General features: G+C 40.8%; 2 protein-coding genes and 1 pseudogene across 3 annotated transcripts in view; 2 read left to right on the plus strand and 1 right to left on the minus strand.

The window, feature by feature from the left end:
* The first annotated feature begins 49 nt into the window (after positions 1 to 49).
* On the plus strand, positions 50 to 15,269 carry MRPL47 (mitochondrial ribosomal protein L47). 2 transcript variants are annotated; one of them, XM_062211435.1, is made up of 7 exons: positions 50 to 171; positions 832 to 983; positions 1,517 to 1,577; positions 3,456 to 3,552; positions 7,927 to 8,057; positions 10,024 to 10,119; positions 15,045 to 15,269. In XM_062211435.1, exons 1-7 carry the CDS (start codon positions 74 to 76, stop codon positions 15,163 to 15,165), a joined length of 756 nt encoding a protein of 251 aa, XP_062067419.1. In that variant the 5' UTR covers positions 50 to 73; the 3' UTR covers positions 15,166 to 15,269. The 2 variants fall into 2 exon arrangements, with proteins under 2 accessions (XP_062067419.1, XP_062067425.1); XM_062211441.1 differs by having other exon boundaries at positions 838 to 983.
* LOC133752440 (U2 spliceosomal RNA) lies at positions 2,482 to 2,641 on the plus strand (annotated as a pseudogene).
* Positions 15,270 to 16,165: 896 nt separating the features above from the next.
* The window catches only part of ACTL6A (actin like 6A), a 28,620-nt gene continuing 20,517 nt past the window's right edge, over positions 16,166 to 24,268 (minus strand). Inside the window, exons 11-14 of the mRNA XM_062211426.1 lie at positions 24,104 to 24,184; positions 20,392 to 20,487; positions 17,529 to 17,615; positions 16,166 to 16,634 (exon numbers count right to left, since the gene is read on the minus strand). Of these exons, the coding sequence (XP_062067410.1) occupies positions 16,554 to 16,634; positions 17,529 to 17,615; positions 20,392 to 20,487; positions 24,104 to 24,184 (345 nt within the window). The 3' untranslated portion in view covers positions 16,166 to 16,553. The remainder of the gene's footprint in view (positions 16,635 to 17,528; positions 17,616 to 20,391; positions 20,488 to 24,103; positions 24,185 to 24,268) is intronic.

Consider the following 24,268-nt stretch of genomic DNA (forward strand, 5'->3'; position numbering starts at 1 on the left):
AGAGCCTGCGCCGGTGGCGCCGGAAGTGACGCCACGGCCGGCGGAAACGCAGTTTCCTTAGTTACGCGAAAAAATGGCAGCGGCCAGTTTGGGGCTTCTTTGCAGGAGAGTCTCGGCTGCGTTAAAGTCTTTCAGGTGCTCATTGATTCCTGAGGCCGCTGCTAGCCCAGGGTAAGTGATATGAGGAGTAGGTTTGTCCACCTCGCCCCTTTGGGCACTTGTTTGGTTGCCCAGATACTGAGAATCGCTCCAGCCAGCATGGAAAGACAGCCCGATGGCAGAGCGCAAACCGTCTGCGTGGGTAATGAGTGACCTTGGAGAATTCGCCCACTCCCCGCGTTCCTAATTCGCCCTGAGACGGTTTGTTGCAGCCTCCTGTGGACCAGGCAGTGTATGGGATTCGTAGATTCCCAGTATTTGTTGCATTAAGTCAGAGATAGAGAAATATCCTCTAGGGCTGGGAGGTTTGAGAAAGTTTACTGAAGAGCTTTTTCTAGGCTGTGTTAGAAACAGGGTCTGGGAAAGATGAGGGGTGTCTGTACTTAAGCAAGTGTCTCAAAGACATTGTTCAGTAAGTGCCGATTAAGTCATCAAAGTAGCCACAGAACGGAGAGTTGTCCCGCAGCAGTGAGAAAGGAACGCCCATGCCGTGATGTTCCTTATGAAAGGGAAAGACAACCTATACATTTATGTAATTACTAGCTTTTTGATGTCATATATAATGCTTTATTTAATAGACATCTTAATTTATAAGTTCCCTTTTATGATAACTTCTTTATTTGAAATTTCTACATCAGGAATCACTGAATTAACTTGTTCATATGTGTTCAGTTGCAGGTTTTCACTTAGTTTGTTGCCTAGGAATACACAAAATGCCACATCCTTTAACCAGTGTAGATCACTTCATACCACATTGTCAAGAAAAGGACTGGAAGAATTTTTTGATGACCCAAAGAACTGGGGGGAAGAAAAAGTGAAATCTGGTGAGATACCTGGATTGGTTAACGTTAAAACTATCCATAGAACTCTGTCATTCTAGAATTAGTTATCGAGTTTGGGAATTATTTAAGAATGTCCTTTTTGAATTTCCTTTGGAATTGTGTACTAGAGAAAATTGAAAAGGACTGTATGATAGTAGAGTCAATTGTTCCTTGGCAGGTTGGCAAAAAGGCTTAGAAGAGGAGTAAGTTGAAATTACTAACTAAAGTGAAGTTTAGCTTTATTTTAGATGTCATTTTTTTACTGATAATTGAAAATTAGTTTATGATGATATGAAATATTTTGATATTAGGGTATGAAAATACATTCTGTACTAATGTTCATATTTTTTGAATGCTATTACCAGTCATGTTACTAATATTTTCATATGTTATCTGATTTAATCCTAATTATACACTATATAGTGAAGCTATTATGTATTTTACAGATAAAAAAACAGGTTTAGACAGGTGAAGTACTTTGCCAAGGGCACAAAGCTAAAAACATTATTTCATGTTATGAATTTATCATGTTATAGGTGCTCCGTGGACTTGTCAGCAGTTAAGGAACAAAAGCAATGAAGATTTACATAAACTTTGGTACGTGTACTAAGTACATTAACATCAAGGTGTTTGAAACAGTAATACTAACAGTGAGCACTAACAACTTCATGTCTGTCTGATATAAGAAACTGAATAAAGTGATTTGTGTTATAGTATGGTGAGTGATATATATAAGGTTAGGCTGTTTTCTTTGAGGGTGTGTGTCGAAGGGTGCATTTAATAGGGAATTTAGGTAGGTTTTTCTGGCAGATTTTCCTGATAAATAGTTGAGAATTTAAGGCAGTTGTATTTTTATTTTTAAAATTGATTTATTTATTTGAGAGAGCTACAGAGAGAGGGTGAGATAGAGAGAAAGATCTTCCATCTGCTTGTACACTCCCCAAATGGCTGCAACAACCAGAGCTGGGCCGATCCAAAGCCAGGAGCTTCTTCTGGGTCTCCCATGTGGGTGCAGGGGCCCAAGCTCTTCGGCCATCTTTTGCTGCTTCCCCAGGCCATAGCAGAGAGCTGGATCGGAAGTAGAGCAGCTGGGACTCCAACTAGCACCCATATGGGGTGCCAGCGCCACAGGCAGCTGCTTTAACCTGCTATGCCACAGCACCAGCCCCCATGCCCGTCCCTTTAAGTTGTTTTTTAAATTGGAACGTTTCATAGAACAAAAGATGGATTTCTGGCTTCTCTTGAATAATCAGAATTGTGATCTGGCAAACACCTTCTTGGCAGTGACTGGCTGGTCTGTGTAGCAACTGCCCCTTCTAGACGGAGCAGTGCACACCACTTCTGCTTACCCATGCTGGTTTTTCACCAAGCCCACTTTCTCACAGCTTTTATCTGCTTAGGCACTTTAGAAGGTATTTCTATTTTTACCTCCTGATTTGAAGGGTTATTTATCTTTTGTGGCAGGTTAAGGAACAATAAAGTGCTTATACAAACCACTAATATCGCTTCTTGGCCTTTTGGCTAAGATCAAGTGTAGTGAAAACCACTAATGTTACATGGTTATTCATTATAGAAAAATTTTTTATGAAAGCAGTGTTACTGTGGATTATCAGTAAAAGTCTAGCTAGAGCTGTTTCAGCCTTCATGGTAGCCAAAACTAATGAATCTTCCTCCACTGCTTGCTCCCAAATTGACTTTTTCCACCGTAGAGTACCCCTGTGCCTCTGTCTGATTTTCAAAGCACTCTACATTTATTTCCTTTATTCCACCCCAAACATGCATGCACAAAACCTACCCCACTTCAGCTGTGTTGCTTTATTCCTCGGTTTACTTTGCTCTCCTCCGCCTCCTAATGATCCCATTTCCTCTATGAAGACATCATCTCAGAAGAGATGTCTCATCTCTCCAACTTAATTCTGGAGTTGACGTATCTGTCCCACTTAGTATGCCACAGCGTATTACAGTTTTGGCAGCAGCATGGTGGGGAAACAAAGTAGAATGGGGTTTTGCACACGGGGAGTTAGGGATTTGAATGCTGAATTAACTGTGATCCAGAATACCTTACTTCTCTCAGCCTTAGTTTCTTCTTTTAAAGAGTGAAAATAGTGCCAACCTCAAAAGATTGTGAGAATTAAATGAAATAATGTATATAAAATGCTCAGCACACTGCCTGTTGTGTGGTTGGTAGTCAGTAAATGTTATTATCTTCCTCCTTTTCTCTCCACTTGGAATGTAAGGACTGTGCTTTATGCTGTTCTGTAACTCTCCTAGCATTTACTACAATTTGTGTGCCATGGGAACTTTATGGAACAGACGAATAAGCACAGCTAGAGCTCTGTATAAAGGGTTCTTCTCTGTAATGATTTTCTGTATGTTGAGATTTCTGAAGAAGTTCTGAGTGCAGATCATACGTTTTGACGTCAGAAATCACAGCTCTAGCACAGGACATCACCTCACACTTGTGTTTTGGTACAGGTATGTCCTTCTGAAAGAAAGAAACATGCTGCTGACTCTAGAGCAGGAGGCCAAGCGGCAGAGATTGCCAATGCCAAGTCCCGAGCGGTTAGAAAAGGTAAGGCCTGTGGGAGGCGCGGGATTAAAGCTGGAGGGAGTGAGTATGAGGCTCCTGCATTCCTTGGCAAATAGGTTTCTTTCTTCTATTTTTGTTTGATTTTTAGTAAATTTGCAGGGTTGTGCAGATGTCACAGTGGTCTCATTCTAGGATATTTCTACCACCCCAGAGAGAAATCCCATACTCATCTGTAGCCCCACCCCCACCCCTACTCTTACCACTGCCCCCAACATTCTATGTGGGGACACATGTTTTCATCTCAAGTAAACACCTAGGTTTGAAATTGCTGGGTTATAAGGTAAGTCTGTGTTTTGTTTGTTTTTAAATTTTTATTTTTTAAGATTTATTTATTTATTTGAAAGTCAGACTTACACAGAGAGGAGAGAGAGAGAGAGAGAGAGAGAGAGAGAGATCCTCCACCTGTTGGTTCACTCCCCAGTTGGCCATAATGGCTGTAGCTGCACCAATCCAAAGCCAGGAGCCAGGAGATTATTCTTCTGGGTCTCCCACTTGGGTGCAGGGCCCCAAGGACTTTGGCCATCCTCCACTGCTTTCCCAGGCCATAGCAGAGAGCTGGATCGGAAGTGGAGCAGCCGGGTCTTGAACCAGCACCCATAGGGATGCCAGCACTGCAGGTGGAGGTTTTAACCTGCTGCGCCACAGTGCCAGCCCCTTGTTTGTTTTTAAGATTTGTTTAATTATTTGAAAATCAGAGTTACAGAGACAGGGACAGACAGAGAGAGCTAGATCTTCCATCCACTGGTGAACTTCCCAAATGTCTGCAACAGCTAGAGCTGGGCCAGGATAAAGCCAGGAGCCAGGAGCCTCTTCCAGGTCTCCCATGTGGGTGCAGGGGCCCAAGCACTAGGGTCATCATCTGCTGCTTTCCCAAGCACATTAGTAAAGAGCTGGATCTGAAGTTGAGTAGGTAGGACTCGAACCAGTGCCCATATGAGATGCTAGTATCTCAGGCTCCTGTTTTGTTTAATTTAAGATTAATGTATTTAAAAATCAGAGCTATAGGGAGGGAGGGAGAGAGATAAACAGAGATATTCCATCTGCTGGTTCATGCTACAGATGGCTGCAATGGCCAAGGCTAGGTCAGGCTAAAGCCAGGAGCCAGGAGCTTCTTCCAGGTCTCTCATATGGTGCAGGGGCCCAAGCACTTGGGCCATCTCCCCAATGCTTTTCCCAGACTGTTAACCAGGAGCTAGATTGAAAGTGGAACAGCCGGGGATGCAAACCGGTACCCATATGGGATGCCAGTATTACAGGCAGGAGCTTTACCTGCTATGCTATGATGTAGGCCTCTGAGTTTGTGTTTATCAAGAAACTGCCAAACTGTTTTCTAAAGGAGCTGCACCACTTTACAGTTGTAGTTCCACTTTGGCTAGTTTCTCACCAACCAGATAAGTGTTTTGTTTTTTTAATTTACTGAGGTAAAAGACAACAAAGGAGCAGATGTTGTGGTACAGCAGTTAAATCACTGCTTGGGGTGCCCACATCCCCTCTCAGAGGGCCTGGTTCAAATTTTGGCTCTTCTGTTTCCAGCTTCCTACTTTTTTGCATCCTGGGAGGCAGCAGATGCTAGTTCAAGTACATGGGTACCTGCCACCCATGTGGGAGAGCCAGATGGAATTCCAGGCTTCTGGCTTTGACCTGGTACAGCACTGGCTGTTGCCAGCATTTGGGGAACAAACTATCAGATAGAAGATGTTTCTTTACCTCTCTGTCCCTCTTCCTTTCAAATAAATAAAAATTAACACATAAGCATTTTTTAAAAACAACATGAAATTTACCATCTTAACTATTTTTAAGTGTATAGTTCAGTAAAGTATATTCACATTGTTGTGAAAAGGTCAGCTATTTAAATTAGTTTTTCTTCATCATTAAAAGAAAAACCTAGAAGATGCCAGCTAAGGTGCCCAGATCCATATAAGATTGCCTGTGTTCAATACCTGGCTCTAGCTGCCAGCCCTAGCTTCCTGCTAGTGCAGACCGTGGAAGGCAGTGGTGATCATTTAGGTGATTAGGTTCCTGACACCAATGTGGGGGACCGGGATTGAGCTCCCAGCTTCTGGCTTCAGCCTACCTATGTCGGGCGTTTGGGGACTATCTCTCTTTGTCCCTCTGCCTCTCAAAGAAAGAATGGGGGGAAAAAAATCATTTTGCTTTTCTGTTCCCACTTCCAGAGGTAATCCTTCTTACATGTTTCTTATTTATCGATCCACCAGAACTTCAGAACTTTTCTACACATGTGGAAGCACGATGAATTATTTATACAAATTTAGGTATACTTTTTCCTTTGGGGTCAAATCTTTATTGATTTTTCTGTGCCACAGTAAGTAGACAGTGCGAAGAAAACTCAGTTTTTGTAATAGCTTCAGTCCTGCTGCCCAACCTCAGCTACTCCGGTCTCCTTTCTCTGCCACAGTCACAGCCATTACTGACAACTGCCTTTAGGGGGGAGGGACGGAAGATCCCTAGAGATGGTCAGAGAACGTATGGAATAAAATTTCAGTTATTTGCCCTAATTATGGGAAAAGTTATTCTGACTCAGGAAAAGTTGAGTAACATAACATTTTTAACTTTACTTTAACATAATATTGGAGCTAGGGAAAAATTATGAGATAATACAAAGAATTCTCATATCCCTTCACCTGGATTCCTCCTGTGAGTGTTAGCACATTTGCGTTATCCTCTGCCTCTCCTAAACCTACAAATACTTGTACTTGATATTATGTTATTCCCTCCATGTTTGTAATACAGGAACAAGGGAAATGATAAAATACGGATTATAATTTTTATAAGTATATTTTTTAGTCTTTTTTTTCTTTTTCCAAAAATGGAGTGTAAGGCTACTTTAATTCTTTCCTGGTTCCAAATAAAAGTGTATGCTGTCACTTTGGAACATAGTCCCATTAATTTGTATTCTCTTGGCTGTCACACTTGCTCTGAGAAACATAAGATAGAAAAAAAGGCTTGAGATTGATATGAATAATGTATATCTAATTGTTACAGGTTGTGAACCTCTTATCCAAAACGTGTGGGACCAGAAAAGTTGCAAAATTGAGAGTTCTGGTTTTGGTATATTTGCATAGACTTTATTGGTTGAGGAGCATCCCTAATATAAAAATCCAAAATGTGAAAAGCTTAAAAATCTGCAGCTTCTTGAGTTGTTGAGTTTACAGGGATACTGAACTTACCTCTCGGTTTGCCTTCTTGTCTGTTGGCAGTAACATTAGAATGTTAACTCTGGATTTGGTGGCCATTTACTTTCTATTACATTACATTTGGTTACAGGTCTCAAGCCCTGCCCTTGCTTGGACAAGCCCTCTAAAATAGTCAGCCAATAGCCAGATTTACTAAAAATTCCTAAAAGTGAAAGAATTTTATGAGGCCCTTACCAGAGTGGTCTCTTCACTCTCCTAAGTTTGTCTGTCAAGATAAGATTTACCTTACCATCTCTTATTTCTCAAGGATTTTATATAGTTAGAGGAAAAATGTGAATTCATCTGCAATAAAGCATTGAGTGAAATTGAGAATAGAAGTGCTGAGAGCACACTGAATAAATAGGTTATGAGGTAATTTACCTAAATTGTAACTTTCACATCTATTTCATGTCTCAGCTACCTGCAGTAGGCATAGGGGAGATATTTTTTAACTTAATCTGCCCTGTTTGAGGGTTCTTTTCAGAAACTAATAAGGATATGCAGTGTTTGATGCTCAAGGATAACACATACCCACATGCCTGCCTAAAACCGACCCACTATTCACAGCAATAACAAAGTCTGACCTAACTGACATTACAATATGTAACTTATGAATGTTCATAAATAAATATTTCTTTATAAACAAATATGTATATATTTTTTATCTTTATGGAAAGTTTGATGAAAATGGGTGGAAGTTCTAATAGTATCTTTTTGGGGCATGCACTTGGTGCAGCCAGGACAGAAACTGCCGCCCATATGGGATGCAGGCATCCCAGGTGGCGGCTTTACCCACTACCCCATAATGTTGGCTCCTGTTATTTCTTTGTACTAGCTCACTGAGTTTTGAAATACATAGATTGAGTCAAGCTGATTCTCCAAAAGCAATCTAAGTGTATCCCACTCCAAACAAACTAATATATGGATATCAGAACTAGATGTCTTTTTAAATGAAACTATCACCTTTTTAAAAAATATAGAAAGCAGCATTATAAACACCCATGTGTTCATACCTGTGCCTAGAGGATTTTTAGAAAACAGTCAACAGAGTGCCTCCTTCACAAAAATATTCATGATAGAATTTTCTGTCACGTAAGTCTGTATGTTCTCTCTCTTTGGAATGTTGTGGGCAGTTGTTGAAATTGTATCCTTCTATTCTCAGGTCGTGGAGTCCATGGATGCTTTAGATAAAGTAGTCCAGGAAAGAGAAGATGCCCTAAGGCTTCTTCAGACTGGTCAAGAAAAAGCTCGACCTGGTGCCTGGAGAAGAGACATCTTTGGAAGAATCATCTGGTACACAGATTACACTGTGACTCTTAAAATCAGAGTGCTGAGACCATGCCTCATTCCCTGCCCAATATCTTTTAAGGAAACTCTTACCATCTGAGATACGGTAGATATGTATAAAGGTACATCAGAGAATTCATGGAAAAATGGAATTAAAAGGTAAGCTTATTTTGGCGCAAAAATATTTTGAAATCCACACATGGTTTTTTCATAATATGCATATTTCATGAACTTTTTGAAGTTACTTGTATGTATAGATTTCAAAAATTTTGCACCAAAATAAGCATCTTTACAAAAAAAAAAAAAGATGTATTTATTTGAAAAGCAGAGTGTTAGAGATCATCCATCTGCTGGTTTACTCCCCAAATGGCCACAACAGTCCAGAATGAAGCCAGGAGCCCAGAACTCCAAATGCTCCATGTGGGTGGCAGGGGCCCAACTATTTGCGCTGTCTTCTGGTTTTCCAGGCACATTAGCAGGGAGCTGGATCAGAAGCCAGAAGCCAGATGCTTCTCCTGGTCTCCCATGTGGGTGCAGGGCCCAAGGACTTGGGCCATCCTCCACTGCACTCCTGGGCCACAGCAGAGAACTGGACAGGAAGAGGGGCAACCGGGACAGAATCCGGTGCCCCGACCGGGACTAGAACCCGGTGTCCCGGCATCACAGGCAGAGGATTAGCCTATTGAGCTGTGGCGCTGACCTAAAATAAATATCTTTAAAAAAGACAACCATGAAGCTAGTTTCAGAACATGACACCTGGGCCAGCGCCGTGGCTCACTTGGTTAATCCTCCGCCTGCGGCTCCGGCATCTCATATTGCCACCGGGTTCTAGTCCCGGCTGCTCCTCTTCCAGTCCAGGAGTAAACCAGCAGATGAAACATCTTTCTCTTTCTCTGTCACTCTCACTCTCACTCTGCCTTTCAAGTAGTTGAAAGTAGTTAAAAATGGATTTAAAAATAAATATTTCAAAGAGTAGCAACATTAAAAAAAAAAACCCAGATCTAGCCGGCGCCGTGGCTTAACAGGCTAATCCTCCGCCTTGCGGCGCCGGCACACCGGGTTCTAGTCCCGGTCGGGGCACCAGATTCTATCCCGGTTCCCCCTCTTCCAGGCCAGCTCTCTGCTATGGCCCGGGAAGGCAGTGGAGGATGGCCCAAGTCCTTGGGCCCTGCACCCGCATGGGAGACCAGGAGAAGCACCTGGCTCCTGGCTTCGGATCAGCGAGATGCACCGGCCGCGGCGGCCACTGGAGGGTGAACCAACAGCAAAAAGGAAGACCTTTCTCTCTGTCTCTCTCTCTCACTATCCACTCTGCCTGTCTAAATAAATAAATAAAATTAAAAAAAAAAAAACAAAAAAACAACCCAGCTCTATTACATAGAGGCAATCTTGAGGATTCTGGTTGTATGAACCAGCTTCCATTTGTCCCCATTACCACTAGGATAACCCGTAGGCCAAGTTATGATACAGTACATATTTTATTACTCCTTGTCTCTCCTACACCCAGTCCAAGAGTCAGACTTTGGAAAAGGCTCTGATAATCAATTCACACAGGTATAAATAATTGAGAAGGCTCAGTGTAAATAAATTTCTCTTCTGAATGTTGTTTTTACATTTGGCTTGAACAGCCAAAAGGAAGCATCATTAGAATTTTAAACATCAGTATGCAAAATGGAGTAGGCACTTTGGGTAGTTAGACCTTGTATTCTTGTAGTTGTACCATATACTAGCACTTTCTCTTTGTTACATCCTTTTAATGAAATTTGTGGTATTGAGCCAGCTAGCCAGATTTAGGACAGCATAGTGCTGTCTAACCATCTAATCCAATACAGAAAAGAATTGGAAAAACATTTCACTAAAAAATTGAGTGCATTTTATTCGCTGCTAATGCTTATTTGGATCAATTCATTTAGGAAAGTGAAAATGTATTAAATGATTTCTACAAGACAATAACTTTTTTCTTTATTGGCAGGCACAAGTTCAAGCAGTGGCCTATACCATGGTACCTAAACAAAAGATACAATAGGAAACGCTTCTTTGCAATGCCTTATGTGGACCGTTTTGTCAGGTGAGCACAAGTTCCCTTAATAATGAAACATATCATATTTACGTAAAATGACATGTTGAACTTTTAAAATAGTTTTAATTTCTATTATTGCACACATAATACATATTCATTAAGGGAAAAATGAAACATCAGGTAACAAAGAAAAAAGTCATCTATAAACCTGTGCTAACATTAGTGTATAGCCTTCCAAATTTGTCTTCCTTGCTGCTTATCCATCTGCATTTAAAAAGATATTTCCTGTAATGTTAAAGTGAAGGTCCAAATAACTCAGTTCCATAAAATGAGAGCTCATGTCTTTGCAAAGCTGATAAAAATGGGGTTAAGGAGAGAAGTCCTTTGTTTTTTGTTTTTTGCCAGGCAGAGTTAGACAGTGAGAGAAAGAGAAAAAGGTCTTCCTTCTGTTGGTTCACTGCCCTAATGGCTGCTACGGCCAGCGAGCGCTACACCGATTGGAAGCCAGGAGCTGGGTACTTCCTCCCGGTCTCTCATGCGGGTGTAGCGCTCAGGCACTTGGGCCATTCTCCACTGCCTTCCCGGGCCACAGCAGAGAGTGGGACTGGAAGAGGAGCAGCTGGAACTAGTACCTGGCGCCCCAACCAGGACTAGAACCCAGGGTGCTGGTGCCGCAGGCAGAGGATTAGCCAAGTGAGCCACAGCGCCGGCCAAGAGAAGTCCTTTATATTATATCTGAATTCATCTTATCTTGCAGAATGTTGATCTCCACATATTTCCTATGGCAAATTTTCTCTTGCATGAAGTTTATCCAACTTGCCCTATGAACCACCAGGTGATGATTATAAAAACTAAGGGAGAGTTTTAAAAGCTGTTTTAAAATACTGGATCCACATCCAAATGTAAACAGAAGCCATAGTGTTTAATCAGAACTGCAATTGGATGGGATAAGAATTTGAGTTTCTGGGCCAAAGGTGCTTCTCGACTCCCATCACTGTGGCTACAGAGACACATGGGTGGGGAACTGCAGGATTCCTGGCTAAAGGTGATAGAAATCAGAATTCAGGGCGAGAAAAGGAGCTGGAAAGTTAAAGTGGAGATAGGAGTAGATAGGAGTATTGGCAGCATAGCCACCACAGCTTTTTTTTTTTTTTTTTTTTTTTTTCACAAGATCTATTTATTGCTTTTGAAAGGTAGAGTTACAGAGAGAGGGAGGGAGAGACAGATATTTTCCATCTGTTGGTTCACTCCCCAAATGCCCGCAGTTGTCAGGGCTGGGCCAATCCAAAGCTAGGAGCCAGGAGCTTCTTTTAGGTCTCCCAGGTGTGTGCCTGGGCCCAAGCACGTGGGCCATCCTCTGCTGCTTTCCCAGGTGCATTAGTAGGAAGCTGGATAGGAAATAGAGCAGCTGGGATGCCAGCACTGCAGGCAGATGCTTTACCCGCTACGCCACAGTGCCAGCTCCATCACCACAGCTTTTTTCCACAACTTTTTTTTTTTTTAAAGATTTATTTATTTATTTAAAAGTCAGAGTCACACAGAGAGAGGAGGAGAGGCAGAGAGAGAGAGGTCTTCCATCCACTCCCCTATTGGCCGCAACGGCGAGAGCTGCGCCAATCTGAAGCCAGGAGCTTCCTCCAGGTCTCCCAACATGGGTGCAGGAGCTCAAGGACTTGGGCCATCTTGTACTGCTTTCCCAGGCCATAGTAGAGAGCTGGATTGGAAGTGGAGCAGCCAGGCCTCGAACCAGTGCCCATATGGCATGCTGGCACTGCAGGCAGCAGCTTTACCCACTATGCCATAGCGCCAGCTCCAACCACAACTTTTTTTAAACAACTGCTTTTGATAATTCTACTTTGAGCAATCTTCAGAAATTTTTCTTCTCCAAAAGCTGTTTTCCATACAAAAAAACCACAATTAAAAAAAAAAAACACAGCTTTAACAGAAATGAAATCTTTCAACTGAGTTTTATGAAGTGTTAGTATACTTTAGAATCAGTTTAAAATGTTCATCTTCCCCAGTGCACCAGCCATCTGCTCACAGTCCATTTATCTGTGGTGAACCTGTTCTGTCTTGTCACTAAGCATCAGTAATCTCTTTCATCAGCAGTGTTAACAGATTCGGTCAGTTCTTGATTTAATTCTTTCTGCAAAATGTCCGGGATGTCATCTGTTTCTGGCCTTGTGCAGTCATCGCTTTTCATCACATTGAATTACTGAACACTGTCCTCACTCCTGTCCACTGAAATGTTGCTTCCGAGCTTTCCTAAAGTCAGTGTTCTTCAGAAACACACAGTAGCTTGTTGATAAGATCCAAACTCCCAAGCAGCATTCTACAATTCAGTCGTAAGCTACTTACCCTTTATCAAAGTCAGAATTTTTGCTTTGTCTCCTTAATGTGTCTTGTTCTTTTCCCCTCTTTTGCTTCTTCTGTTTCAACAGTTTTGGGCTGTTTCCAGCTGTTCATATTTAGGACCTCATTCAGGTACTAAGCAGTTGAAGAAATCTGACTGCATGGACTATTTTTTTTCTCCATGACTTCTCCAAGCCTGTTATTGTACCATTTGATCTTTTGCCCCTTAGTCATTTTTATGTCACTTTTGTAGACTTTATATATTCTAATGATTTTGTTTTGGAAACTACCTTTTTTAGACTTGCCTTCACAGAATGTAATAATCTTCTGAATATTCTTAATAGCAAATATTTATTTTCAGGTGGGCTTATTTTTTGTGAAGAGCCAAAATTTAGAGCAGATTTGATGAATGGAAAGAGTAATCTCATTTTGACTTTGTTTACTTTATACTTTTCTGAAAATGTACATAATTTTCTTGGTACTTAAAATTTTTTCATGTTAATGTAATATTAATAGAGAACAGATTCAATGTAGTTCATAGATAGTTCTAAGGATATAATGATATTCCCTTCCAATATGTGCATTCTGTTTTCACCCAGATGTCTTTTCTCTGATCTCCACAGCACTTGCATATTGTAATTATTAAGTACATGTCTCTTAATTGTATATTTTATATAAACTTAGACCTACAAATCTATAAAATACCAACATAAATACAATAGAACCTTGGCATCCATGAATTTATCATTTTGAATTTTGATAATTCAAGGGACTCTACACTTCAACATAATTTAGCTGAGGCACAACTGCTTATATCCTAGGGTGCTGGTGTATGGAACAAACTCATTTAGATAGTAGTTAAGTGGGGCTGGCCTTGTCTGTGATGCCAATATCCCACATTGGTGCTGGTTTAAGTCCCGGTTGCTCCTCTTCCAATCCAGCTCCCTGCTAATGGGCCTGGGAAAGCAGTGGAAGATGGCCCAAGTGCGTGGGCCCCTGTACCCATGTGGGAGATGGGAAAGAAACTCCTGGCTTTGGACTGGCCCAGCTCTGGCCATTGCTGCCATTTGGGAAGTGAACTAGCAGATAAAAACTCCCTTTCTCCCTCTTTCTTTCAAATTTAAAAAAATAAATAAAAAGTAGTAAGTCTAATCAGTGCATCACCTCTTAGCATAGTCTTACTGTGTGTGTAGGGAAAATCATAAGCTAGGTTGAGTGCTGTTTGAAATCAGGGAACCCCTGCTAAGTGTTAAGATGTATTTCAAGAAGTCAAAAAGCCTGGCCAGCTCCGTGACTTAACAGGCTAATCCTCCGCCTTGCGGCGCCGGCACACCAGGTTCTAGTCCCGGTTGGGGCGCCGGATTCTTTCCTGGTTGCCCCTCTTCCAGGCCAGCTCTCTGCTATGGCCCGGGAGTGCAGTGGAGGATGGCCCAGGTGCTTGGGCCCTGCACCCCATGGGAGACCAGGAGAAGCACCTGGCTCCTGGCTTCACATCAGCACTATGTGCCGGCCGCAGCGGCCATTGGAGGGTGAACCAACGGCAAAAAGGAAGACTTTTCTCTCTCTCTTTCACTATCCACTCTGCCTGTCAAAAAAAAAAAAAAAAAAAAAAAGTAAAAAAGCCAATACACTTAATAAGAGTTTTTCTTTTTTTTATTTTAAAGATTTATTTATTTGAAAGTCAGTTACACAGAGAGAGGAAAGGCAGAGAGAGAGAAAGAGAGGGGGAGAGGTCTTCCATCCAATTGTTTACTCCCAATTGGCTTCAGTGGCTGGAGCTGTGCCGATCCGAAGCCAGGAGCCAGGAGCTTCTTCCAGGTGTCCCACATGGGTGCAAGGGCCCAAGAATTTGGGCCATCTTCTACTGCTTTTCCAGGTCATAGCAGAGCTGGATGGGAAGTGGAGCAGCCAGGTTTCAAACCAGTGCCCACGTGGGATGCCGGCACTTCAGGCCAGGGCCTTAACCCGCTGCGCCACAGCACCACCCCCAGAGAGTGTTTCTTAAATAATGTAGATAACCTCAATCACATCAGATCAAACTTCAGGTCCAGTCTGTTAAAAAGCTCAAGATCTGGAGGCCGGCACTGTGGCTCACTTGGTTAATCCTCCGCCTGCAGTGCCAGCATCCCATATGGGCTCCGGATTCTGTCCCGGTTGCTCCTCTTCCAGGCCAGCTCTCTGCTGTGGCCTGGGAGGGCAGTGGAGGATGGCCCAGGTGCTTGGGCCCTGCACCCGCATGGGAGACCAGGAGAAGCACTCAGCTCCTGGCTTCAGATCGCTGCAGCATGCTGGCCGTAGCGGCCATTTGGGGAGTGAACCAAAGGAAGGAAGATCTTTCTATCTCTAACTCTGCCTAAAAAAAAAAAAAAGAAAAGAAAAAAGATCTGAACATTCTCTCCCATCTGGAAACAGGAAGGAGAGGTGGTCGGGGTTTAAAACAGCTTTTTTATTTCATTGTCATTTGTGTAGGTTTAAAGCAGTTTTTCAACTTTTATGTGTAATATACCAAACACAGAACTGGCATGATTGAGACGTTTTATGTAATTGATTTGTACATGTTTTTATAGTATTAATGGGGAAATTGTTTTATATAAATTGTTGTTATGCTTTTATTATTCCAGATTGAGACTTGAGAAACAAATTCGCATCGCAGTAAGGAAGAAAAATTTAGAGAAAAAGAATGTAAAATTTCTTCAGAAAAAGTTCCCACACTCTGAAGTCCAGAAGTCAAGTCTTATCTAAGATGTGAACTCTTGATTTGCCATTTTATTTTTCTTGCGTTAACAGTGTATAAAGAATTAAAACTATGTTTAAGTTCATAAATAAACTGTTTTCAGTCAAGTAAATATGACAAACTAATTCTGGAAGTGGTCATGCTGCTATGAAATTTTTAAAAAGCAGTTATACTGGGCCAGCATTTTGGCACAGAGGAGTAAGCTGCCTCCTGCAAGGCTGGCATCCCCTTATGAGCACCAGTTTGAGTTGTAGCTGCTGCACTTCTCATCCAGCTCCCTGCTAAAGCTCCTGGGACAGCAGTGGGAGATGGCCCAATTCCTTGGGCCCCTGCACCCATGTTGGAGATCTAGGTAAGAGTTACAGGCTCCTGGCTTCAGCCTGGCCCAGCCCTGGTCATTGCTGTTATTAGGAAACTGAACCAGCAGACAAGATCTCTGTAACTCTTTCAAATAAAAATAAATCTCTAAAAAACAAAAAATCAGGTATTAAATCCAGGGTCAGTTTCCTTTTTATAAATCTGATATCACCTTCTACCTTAAGACTGGAAATGATGTTAACTGCCATAGCAAAGACAACAGGGTAGTGTTTGAAATTCAGGGACATTTTTTAAAGCTACTGTTAACAAAATATGAAGCAAAAGTGGGTATTCCTGTCAAACAGGAAGAACTTTCACTCAAAATAATGATACTCAAAGTAACAAGTTACAGGGGCAGGTATTTGGTACAGCAGTTGACACCACTTGGGATACCAGCATCCCCCGTCAGTGTGCCTGGGTACAAGGCCTAACTCCACTTTCCTTTCCAGCTTCCTACTGATGTGTACCCTAGGGTACACATGTACTTGGGTCTCTGCCACTCATGTGGGAGACCTGGATCTCAATACAGGCTCAGTCCATTTATTTGGGGAATAAATCAGCAGATGGAAAATATTTCTGTCTCTCAAGTAAAATTAAATTTAAAAAATTTTAAAAAGTAGCAAGTCACAATGCATAACAGTACAAAAAAAATTCTGGAATGGCTAGTAATTTTTATTGAATTTTGTAAGCCTAAGGTAAAAAGCATAGGCAGTAACTTTTACTAATCAATAAAAAGCAATTCTACCAATCCACTGGTAATTAATATACTAAACAGAGTTGAAAAGCATTTTACTAAAAGCAAAATATTTAGAGAAAATAGACATTTATACAAAATTATAAAATGCTTGTAATAAGAATAAGTGCATTTCAAGGAAAGCACAAACTCATTTAATTTATAGAGCCAGTTAAAGCCTTAAAAAATTTAAGTGGAAATTGAAATATGCAAAAATGTATAAACATTCTACAAAAGATGGTCATTCTTTTCCTGAGTAGACTAAAGCTATGAAACGTAAGGTGACACCGGACTCTTGGGACTCTTTCAAGGGCATTTCCTTTCTACACACTGCTTCCCTCCTTCTTCATATTCTTGCTTGGAAATCCACATCTGTTGAAAGGTGCCCTGTAACATGGAAAGATATAGAATTATGCCTTATTCTCAGTTTAAACATTTTTACTTTTAATATCTTTGTAACATCTCCTAAATTTTGCAGACCTCTTAGATCCCCTCCTTTCTAACAGAGTTATGTTATTCTTTTAATTTCTGCATTCCTCCAAAAACCATCCAGACACTATTTAGCCTAACCTTAGAAAGTTACAAAGAATATCAGGTCTTTATAATACCTGTTACACTGTATCAATTTTAAAAAAATACAGCTGGCAAGGAAGACTGGAGCTGTGATAGCTTGGCTCTGAGGACAACAACAGAAACTGTCAGAAGCTTAAGTACTCAGTGTCTTTTTTGGCTGCTTTCAGATAAAGGGGAAATGCTCCCAAAGTAGGGTGCAAAAAATTACAAGGATTTTTTTTCTCGATTCAAAGTAAACACCAGTCCACATCACACCTAAGACCCAGCACCATCACTATTTGGCCCAAGAACCAATTCCTGACTTCCTATACCTCACACTAAAATAGTGGAGAATGATCAGAACTGAGAAGGAATTGTTTAATTTTAAGTGCACCACAGACAAGTACTAACTAATGCCAATGGGGGCATTATTAAAAGAGACATAAATACGTTAACATAGTTCCATCTCTGAGAGGGGAAAGTGAATTAGGCTGACAAAGGTCCACCAAAAAGGCAATAAAGTATTTTGTTATATGGAGAACATATAAAATTGCTATTAGGTAAGGTCTATAATTCATTTGGTAAGTATAAAATGCAAAGATAAATGAAGCATTTATTAAATTAATAAATTTAATAATTTAGTAAATTAAGCATCATTACTAAATCTAATATTTTCAGTTATACATTTCATTCAGTAAAATATTTTTGCAAAGTAGCTTATCTACTAACCAAAGAGGCTAGAATGGAGCCACCGATCCATGAACTAAACCTCCGTTCAACTGTTGTATTATTTGCAATCAATTTCAACCGCATACTCTACAATAAAGAGGAATAAACATTAGTACAATCAAACGAAACAGGTAACTCAGGAAATTGTTTTGACAAAGACTTCCCAATGGCTTACTCGTTTGAACACATATTAAACATGGTAATTTTCAAATATAGGTTTATACTTTGATTAAAGCTTTTAACATGCAAAATGTGATAAATTATATAAACATTACAAAACTGCACACTACGAAGTGTAACATCCACGATTTACATCCTATAATAGCAAGCATGTATCTAATTCTGTAAGTCAGGTACTCACCACATGCTTCCTATGTTACTTATTATGAACCTGCTCTGCCTCCTTTTCTATAGCCCTCCCCAGACTCCTACTGCTTTCTTTTAGGCTATAATGTTATCCTCATCCCTATTTTAGTTTACTCTTGGCCTTCAAATCAAAATGCATTCCTTTATAACTAGACTGCTTTCCTTCCTAACTAGTCCTTCCCTGTGAGTTTGTATTCTGTCTGACACATACAGTCTTAGGGCTTGGTCTTATCCCGTCTCACTTTCTACATCAAGATTTTTCCCCCACTTAGAAATCTACCTCTGGGGATAGCTCTCAAGACACCTTCCAGCTGGCACTGCGGTTCACTTGGCTAACCCTCTGCCTGCAGTGCCGGCATCCCATATGGGGGCCGGGTACTAGTCCCGGTTGCTCCTCTTCCAATCCAGCTCTCTGCTGTGGTCCGGGAGTGCAGTGGAGGATGGCCCAAGTGCTTGGGCCCTGCACCCGCATGGGATACCAGGAGGAAGCACCTGGCTCCTGGCTTCAGATACAGCAGCGCGCCGGCCGTAACGGCCATTTGGGAGGTGAACCAACAGAAAAGGAAGACCTTTCTCTCTGTCTCTCACTAACTCCGTCAAAAAAATAAAAATAAAAATAAAAAAAATAAAAGATAACTCCCAATTACTATATATATGAACACACTTAATGTCTTATTTGCAGCAAAATGTATGACAGGATTTATTAAAGTATGGGATATGCAGGTGTTGCTGAAGGCAGGAGGGGTGAACATGGGTTTCTGAAGAGGATAAAAGATCAATATCACAATCAAATTCTTTTCCCATTTCACTGATTTTTAATTACTTCCTAAAGGACAAAGAGTTTCTAAGTGGTCTTTATAAACCTTAGATCACCCATGTCTATACTCATTATTCAGAGACTTTAATGAAATCAAATGATTGGTACTGTAATTGAGGGGTGCTTTAGATCAGACAGTATCTCCAAGAATGTAGTAAATATGAAGCAAATGTCAATATTGTATCAATACTCACACACCACTTTCAATTTTTATAAAAATGTGGCTTACGGTAAAATAGTCCTTTATATGAGAAATTAAAAGATTATTAAATATTTTAGGGTATATGTAACTCCTATTAAGATTTTAAAAATGTAATATTTGGTGAAAAATACCTTACAAAAACTCCCTTGAAAGAAGTCTTAAAATTTCAACATGACTGCTATTCTGTGTAAATGATCTCCTCAAATCAGGTTCTCCTTTTAAAAGTTACCATGACATACACAGTGATCCTTTTAAAACATACATATGACCTCATCAACCCTCTGCCAGATTTTACCCTATAAGTTTGCTGTTACCTTTGAAAAAAATCCGAAGTACTCCTTAATTAGACATAACCTCTACTCATCTGCTAGGAGTTTAATTGTCCCTCTGAAAGATAAAGTCTTCATCCCTGGCTGGTACCTGTGAATGTGACCTAATCTGGGAAGAGGATCTTTGCAGATGTAATTAAGATATAAGAAGAGGTCACATAGGAGTAAGGTGGTCCCCCAATCCTATATGACTAATGTCCTTAACAGACATACCACAACTGAAGCCAAGGATTGCTGCAAACCACCAAATGGTACAAAGAGGGAAGGAATAGTCTCCACATAGATTTCAGAGACAGTATGGTCCAGAACTGTGAGACAATTATTTCTGCTGTTTTTAAACCACCAATTTGGAGTACTTCATTAGCACAGCACTAATATAAAGGTCCTTAAATGAGATTAAAAGGTAAGTTTATTTATGATGAAAAAATGTTTTAAAATCCAGGAATTTTAAAAAAAATCTAGTATGCATTTTTCATGAACTTTTTGAAGATTCATGGCATGTGTGGATTTCAGTTTGTTTTTGCACCAAAAATAAGTTCTTCTAATTCCATTCTCCACAAGCTGAAGTGCCTTACACATCAGCCATCTTTCCAGCCATACCGCTTTCCCTGTGTCTGCACAGACTACAAGCAGACTACTCGGAATTACTAGAACACACACTATTCCCATCACACTTCTGCACATGCAATTTCCTCTACCCAGCTGTCCTTCAGAAAATCAGCAGCCAGTTAACCCATTCATGATGCCTTCCTGATAGTCCTGAGAATTAAGCATTTGCTTCTGAGTGACAAGATACATCTGGCTCATGACATACTGAAGCACTCAACATTACAGCTGCCAGCTTTTACAGGGCTAGCCTGCCTAGCCCTCAGTGTGCAGGATATTTTATATTCCTACTGTCAAGCAGATAATAGGCATTTAAGTATACAATTAATGAACAAAATAAAATTCACATCATGTAAGGGTAACCAGTAGTTGTCATTTAAGAAATCTGATTAATAATAAAAAATATTACCCAAATTTAAGTAATTCTACACAAAACACACACAAAAAAATCTATCTACTGAGAAAAAAATGCTTATCTGTAAAACTATACCACTGGTGAAGGCATTTAATGAAGAATATCACTAAAGAGCAAACAGAACTTACTGGGGGAGTTTTCTGAGAAAGCTCCCTATTCAACCTATCAGTGAAACTCTGTATTAGTGTGTTTCCTCCTGCCACTATCACGCTGCCATAGAGACCCTAGAATAAAAACAAGAAAAACAAATTAGTTCCAACGATTTTCAACAGTGCTAAATAAAACTACCAATAAAACTGTTCTCTACTAATAATTTTCCTTTTTTTGAAAATGTTTTACTTTTTAAATTGTTATTTACTTGAAAGGCAAAGAGACAGGGACAGAGAGATGGAGACAGAACTCTCATCTGCTGGCACTCCCAAATGCATGCAACAGTGAAATTTTTTTACTTCTATATGTGTAGACCTAGTAGTTTAATACAGTGGTTCTCAATCTTGGCTACCCATTCAACTTGGCAAGCTTTTATTTATAATTTTTATCTTTATTTGAGAGGGGAAGTGGGAGAGCGAGAGAGACATAAAGAGTGAGTTCCTGTGTGTTCTTTCCACTTCCCATTTGCCTGCAATGGCTAGGACTGGGCTGGGCCAAAGCTGGGAGCTGGGAAATCAATCCAGATCTCCCATGTGGATGGCAGGAATCCAACTATTTGAGTTATCACTGCTATCTATCAGGGTCTGAATTAGCAAGAAGTTGGAATTAGGAGCTGGAGACAGGAACAGAACCTTATTATTCCATTAGGGTATGCAAGCATCCTATCTGACATGTTAATCACTAGGCCAAATGTTCAACCCATCTTGGAGAGCTTTTAAAATATCAACACTGGGGCCAGCACTGTGGCATAGAAGCTTAAGCCTCCACCTGCAGGGGACAGGCACTGGTTCAAGTCTCGGCTGCTCCACTTGTGATCCGGGTCCCTGCTAATGTGCCTAGGAAAGCAGCAGCAGATGGCTGAAGTCCTTGGGCCCCTGCACCCACGTGGGAGACATGGAAGAAGCTCCTGGCTTCGGCCTGGCACAGCCCTGATCATTATGGCCATCTGAGAAGTGAACTAGCAGATGGAAGATCTCTCTCCCTCTCTCTCTCCTTCTCTGTATCTCTACCATTCAAATAAACAAATTGAAAAATATATATCTGTGAGAAAAATTAAGTAAAAAGCTCCAGGGATGAGATCCAGGAGAGGTTTTTGTTTATTGCTTGAAACTCCCCAGATAATTCTAATAAAGTTTAAGAATCATTCATTTAATGCAATTATTCTAAAAATCCTAATTTTCTGGCAGATAGCTGATATTTAACTAGAGGTACATTTTATAATAACTTCACCCTAGAATGCTCACTTGGAAGTACTTAAAATCAGACAAGGGGCAGGTATTTTAGCCTTGCAGTTAAGATGCCTGCATCCCACATCAGAGTATCCGAATTCAAAGCCCAGATCCGGCTTCCCAGTGATGTAGACCCTTGGAAGCAGTGGTGACGTCTCTGGTAGCTGGGGTTCCTGCCACCCAATATGGGAGACCTGGACTGAATTTCCAACTCCCAGATTCAACCCTACTCTGCCCTTTCCACTGCAGGCATTTGGGAGCAAACCAGCAGATGGGGATCTATCTTCTGCCTCTCAAATTTAAATAAATAAAAATTATACAAGAAGATTATTTTATTTATTTATTTTTTATTTTTATTATTTTTTTTTTTTTACTTTTTGAGAGGCAGAGTGGACAGTGAAAGAGAGAGAGACAGAGAGAAAGGTCTTCCTTTTGCCATTGGTTCACCCTCCAATGGCTGCCGCGGCTGGCGCGCTGCAGCCGGCGCACCGCACTGTTCCAAAGGCAGGAGCCAGTTGCTTATCCTGGTCTCCCATGGGGTGCAGGACCCAACCACTTGGGCTATCCTCCACTGCACTCCCTGGCCACAGCAGAGAGCTGGCCTGGAAGAGTGGCAACCGGGACAGAATCCGGCGCCCCGACCGGGACTAGAACCCGGTGTGCCGGCGCCGCAAGGCAGAGGATTAGCCTGTTGAGCCACGGTGCCAGCCAAGATTATTTTATGATCATGATGGACAATAATATACCCTGAAAATATTCCTGACCAAAATGATCGCTATGCTTCTCTTTTGCAGGGGTGTGGATCAGAATCACACAGTATGCTTTTTCAAAATACAAATGCTGAGGCTTTCTCAAGTATAAATTTCTATTTATAAGTATATTTACTTCTAATTTGCATATATGCATAGGAAAGTTAAATGTCAATCTTCTCTTCTGGTAGCTAAGTTCCTATTTCAAAAACTCATTCCAAATGTCAAAATTACCTAAATTAAAAGAATTTTTTTAATTTATTTATTTGAAAGAGAGAGTAAGAGAGAGACAGAAGAGTAAGGTTCACTGCTGGTTCACTCCCCAAATGCCAAAACAGCCTGTGTTGGGCTGGGCTGAAACCAAGAGCTGAGAATTCAATCTTGGTCTCCCAGGTGAGTGGCAGGGACCCAACCACTGAGCCATCACTTGCTATCTCCCAAGGTGCCACATTAGCAGGAACTGTGGAACTGGGCATCAAACCCAGGCACTCTGATATGGGATGTGGGTGTCTCAAGGGCTAATAAGCCAAAAGCCTGCCCACTAAATCACCTAAATGTTGAAATAAAATGGAAAAATATTTCCTTGGCAATCAATGTTAGTTTAATTAAAAGAAAAAATTTCACCAAAAATAGGAAGTTATCACTCTTGCAATAAATATACTTCAATTTTCTTCCAAAGTGGCCTTGAACTTGCTCTAAAAAATTCCAAATTTATTATCCTAGAAGCAGCACATACCCAGTTAAGTCACTAGTTGAAATAAAGAATGGTTTGCACAATCAAAAGTCTTTGGAATAACATGGTTTTTAAACATCCAATGCTATTAGCACCACACTCAAAGCAAACTAACTCAAAGAAAATCAAGGCTGTGGGTTATAAGTTGGAACCTAGGGTTTAAGTAAGATATAATCCATCTAATAATGAATATAGTATATAAAACTTGACAAGAGTTTAAAACTTGCCGAAACAGAAAAATTTTGACCACCACCTAAAATAAACCCCATGTGAAAGCTAATTTAAAACCATACCTTCCTGTGATGAGGGAAATGCTCCATTATCTACACTGTCCACAATAACAGCTCTAGCCATATTTATGAGGCTGGTACAACTGAAGACCTCAATTTTCAAACTTTTCTTTTTAAAGATTTTTAAATTTATTTCAAAGGCAGTTACAGGGACAGAGGCAGAGAGAGACAGAGAAAGAGAGATTTTCTATCCACTGATTCACTTCCTATAAGGCCGTAATGGCTGGAGCTGGGACAATCCAAAGCCAGGAGCCTGGAGCTTCTCCCAGGTCTCCCACATGGGTGCAGGGGCCCAAGGACTTGGGCCACCCCCCACTGCTTTCCCAGGCCACAGCAGAGAGCAGACCACAGCAGAGAGCTGGATGGAAGTGGAGTAGCCACATTCGAACCAGCACCCATATGGGATGCTGGCACTGCAGGAGGCAGCTTTACCCACTACACAGTGCCAGCCCCTAAATTCTTCTTTTAATTCACATTGATCCATGCAGCCATTAGCCACCACGTCGGACACTACAGCTCTAGAGTTTTGCATTTTTCCTTTTGTAGTACTTCACCTTTTTACATAAACAGTCCTGTTATAAAATGAACTTCAAAGTCAAAGGCCAAAGCTGCCACCCTAACAGTGATTTCTGGGACATTTTGCTACCCTAAAAGACATTTTTACAGCATAATAGGAGATGGGTACTTACTGGTCTGATATCAATATCACACATTCCAACACTTGTAGTAACAACATGACTGACTCCCAACATTGTATTTCCTGATAACCCCTACAAGAAAAGAAAATAAGCAGTCACATGGAAGAACTTTGTACAGTAAAACATATCCAAAAAGTCAGTCTTATTTATACTTTA

The sequence above is a fragment of the Lepus europaeus genome, chromosome 2 (genome assembly GCF_033115175.1).
Source record: "Lepus europaeus isolate LE1 chromosome 2, mLepTim1.pri, whole genome shotgun sequence".
In the NCBI taxonomy this organism is placed as follows: domain Eukaryota; kingdom Metazoa; phylum Chordata; class Mammalia; order Lagomorpha; family Leporidae; genus Lepus; species Lepus europaeus.

What these genes read in the sequence shown, in the direction of transcription:
- MRPL47 (XM_062211435.1), top strand. Translation starts at nt 74, where the DNA reads ATGGCAGCGGCCAGTTTGGGGCTTCTTTGCAGGAGAGTCTCGGCTGCG. An exon ending in GTCCCGAGCGGTTAGAAAAG is followed by an intron (nt 3,553 to 7,926) that starts GTAAGGCCTGTG and finishes TTCTATTCTCAG; the next exon opens with GTCGTGGAGTCCATGGATGC. An exon ending in ATCTTTGGAAGAATCATCTG is followed by an intron (nt 8,058 to 10,023) that starts GTACACAGATTA and finishes CTTTATTGGCAG; the next exon opens with GCACAAGTTCAAGCAGTGGC.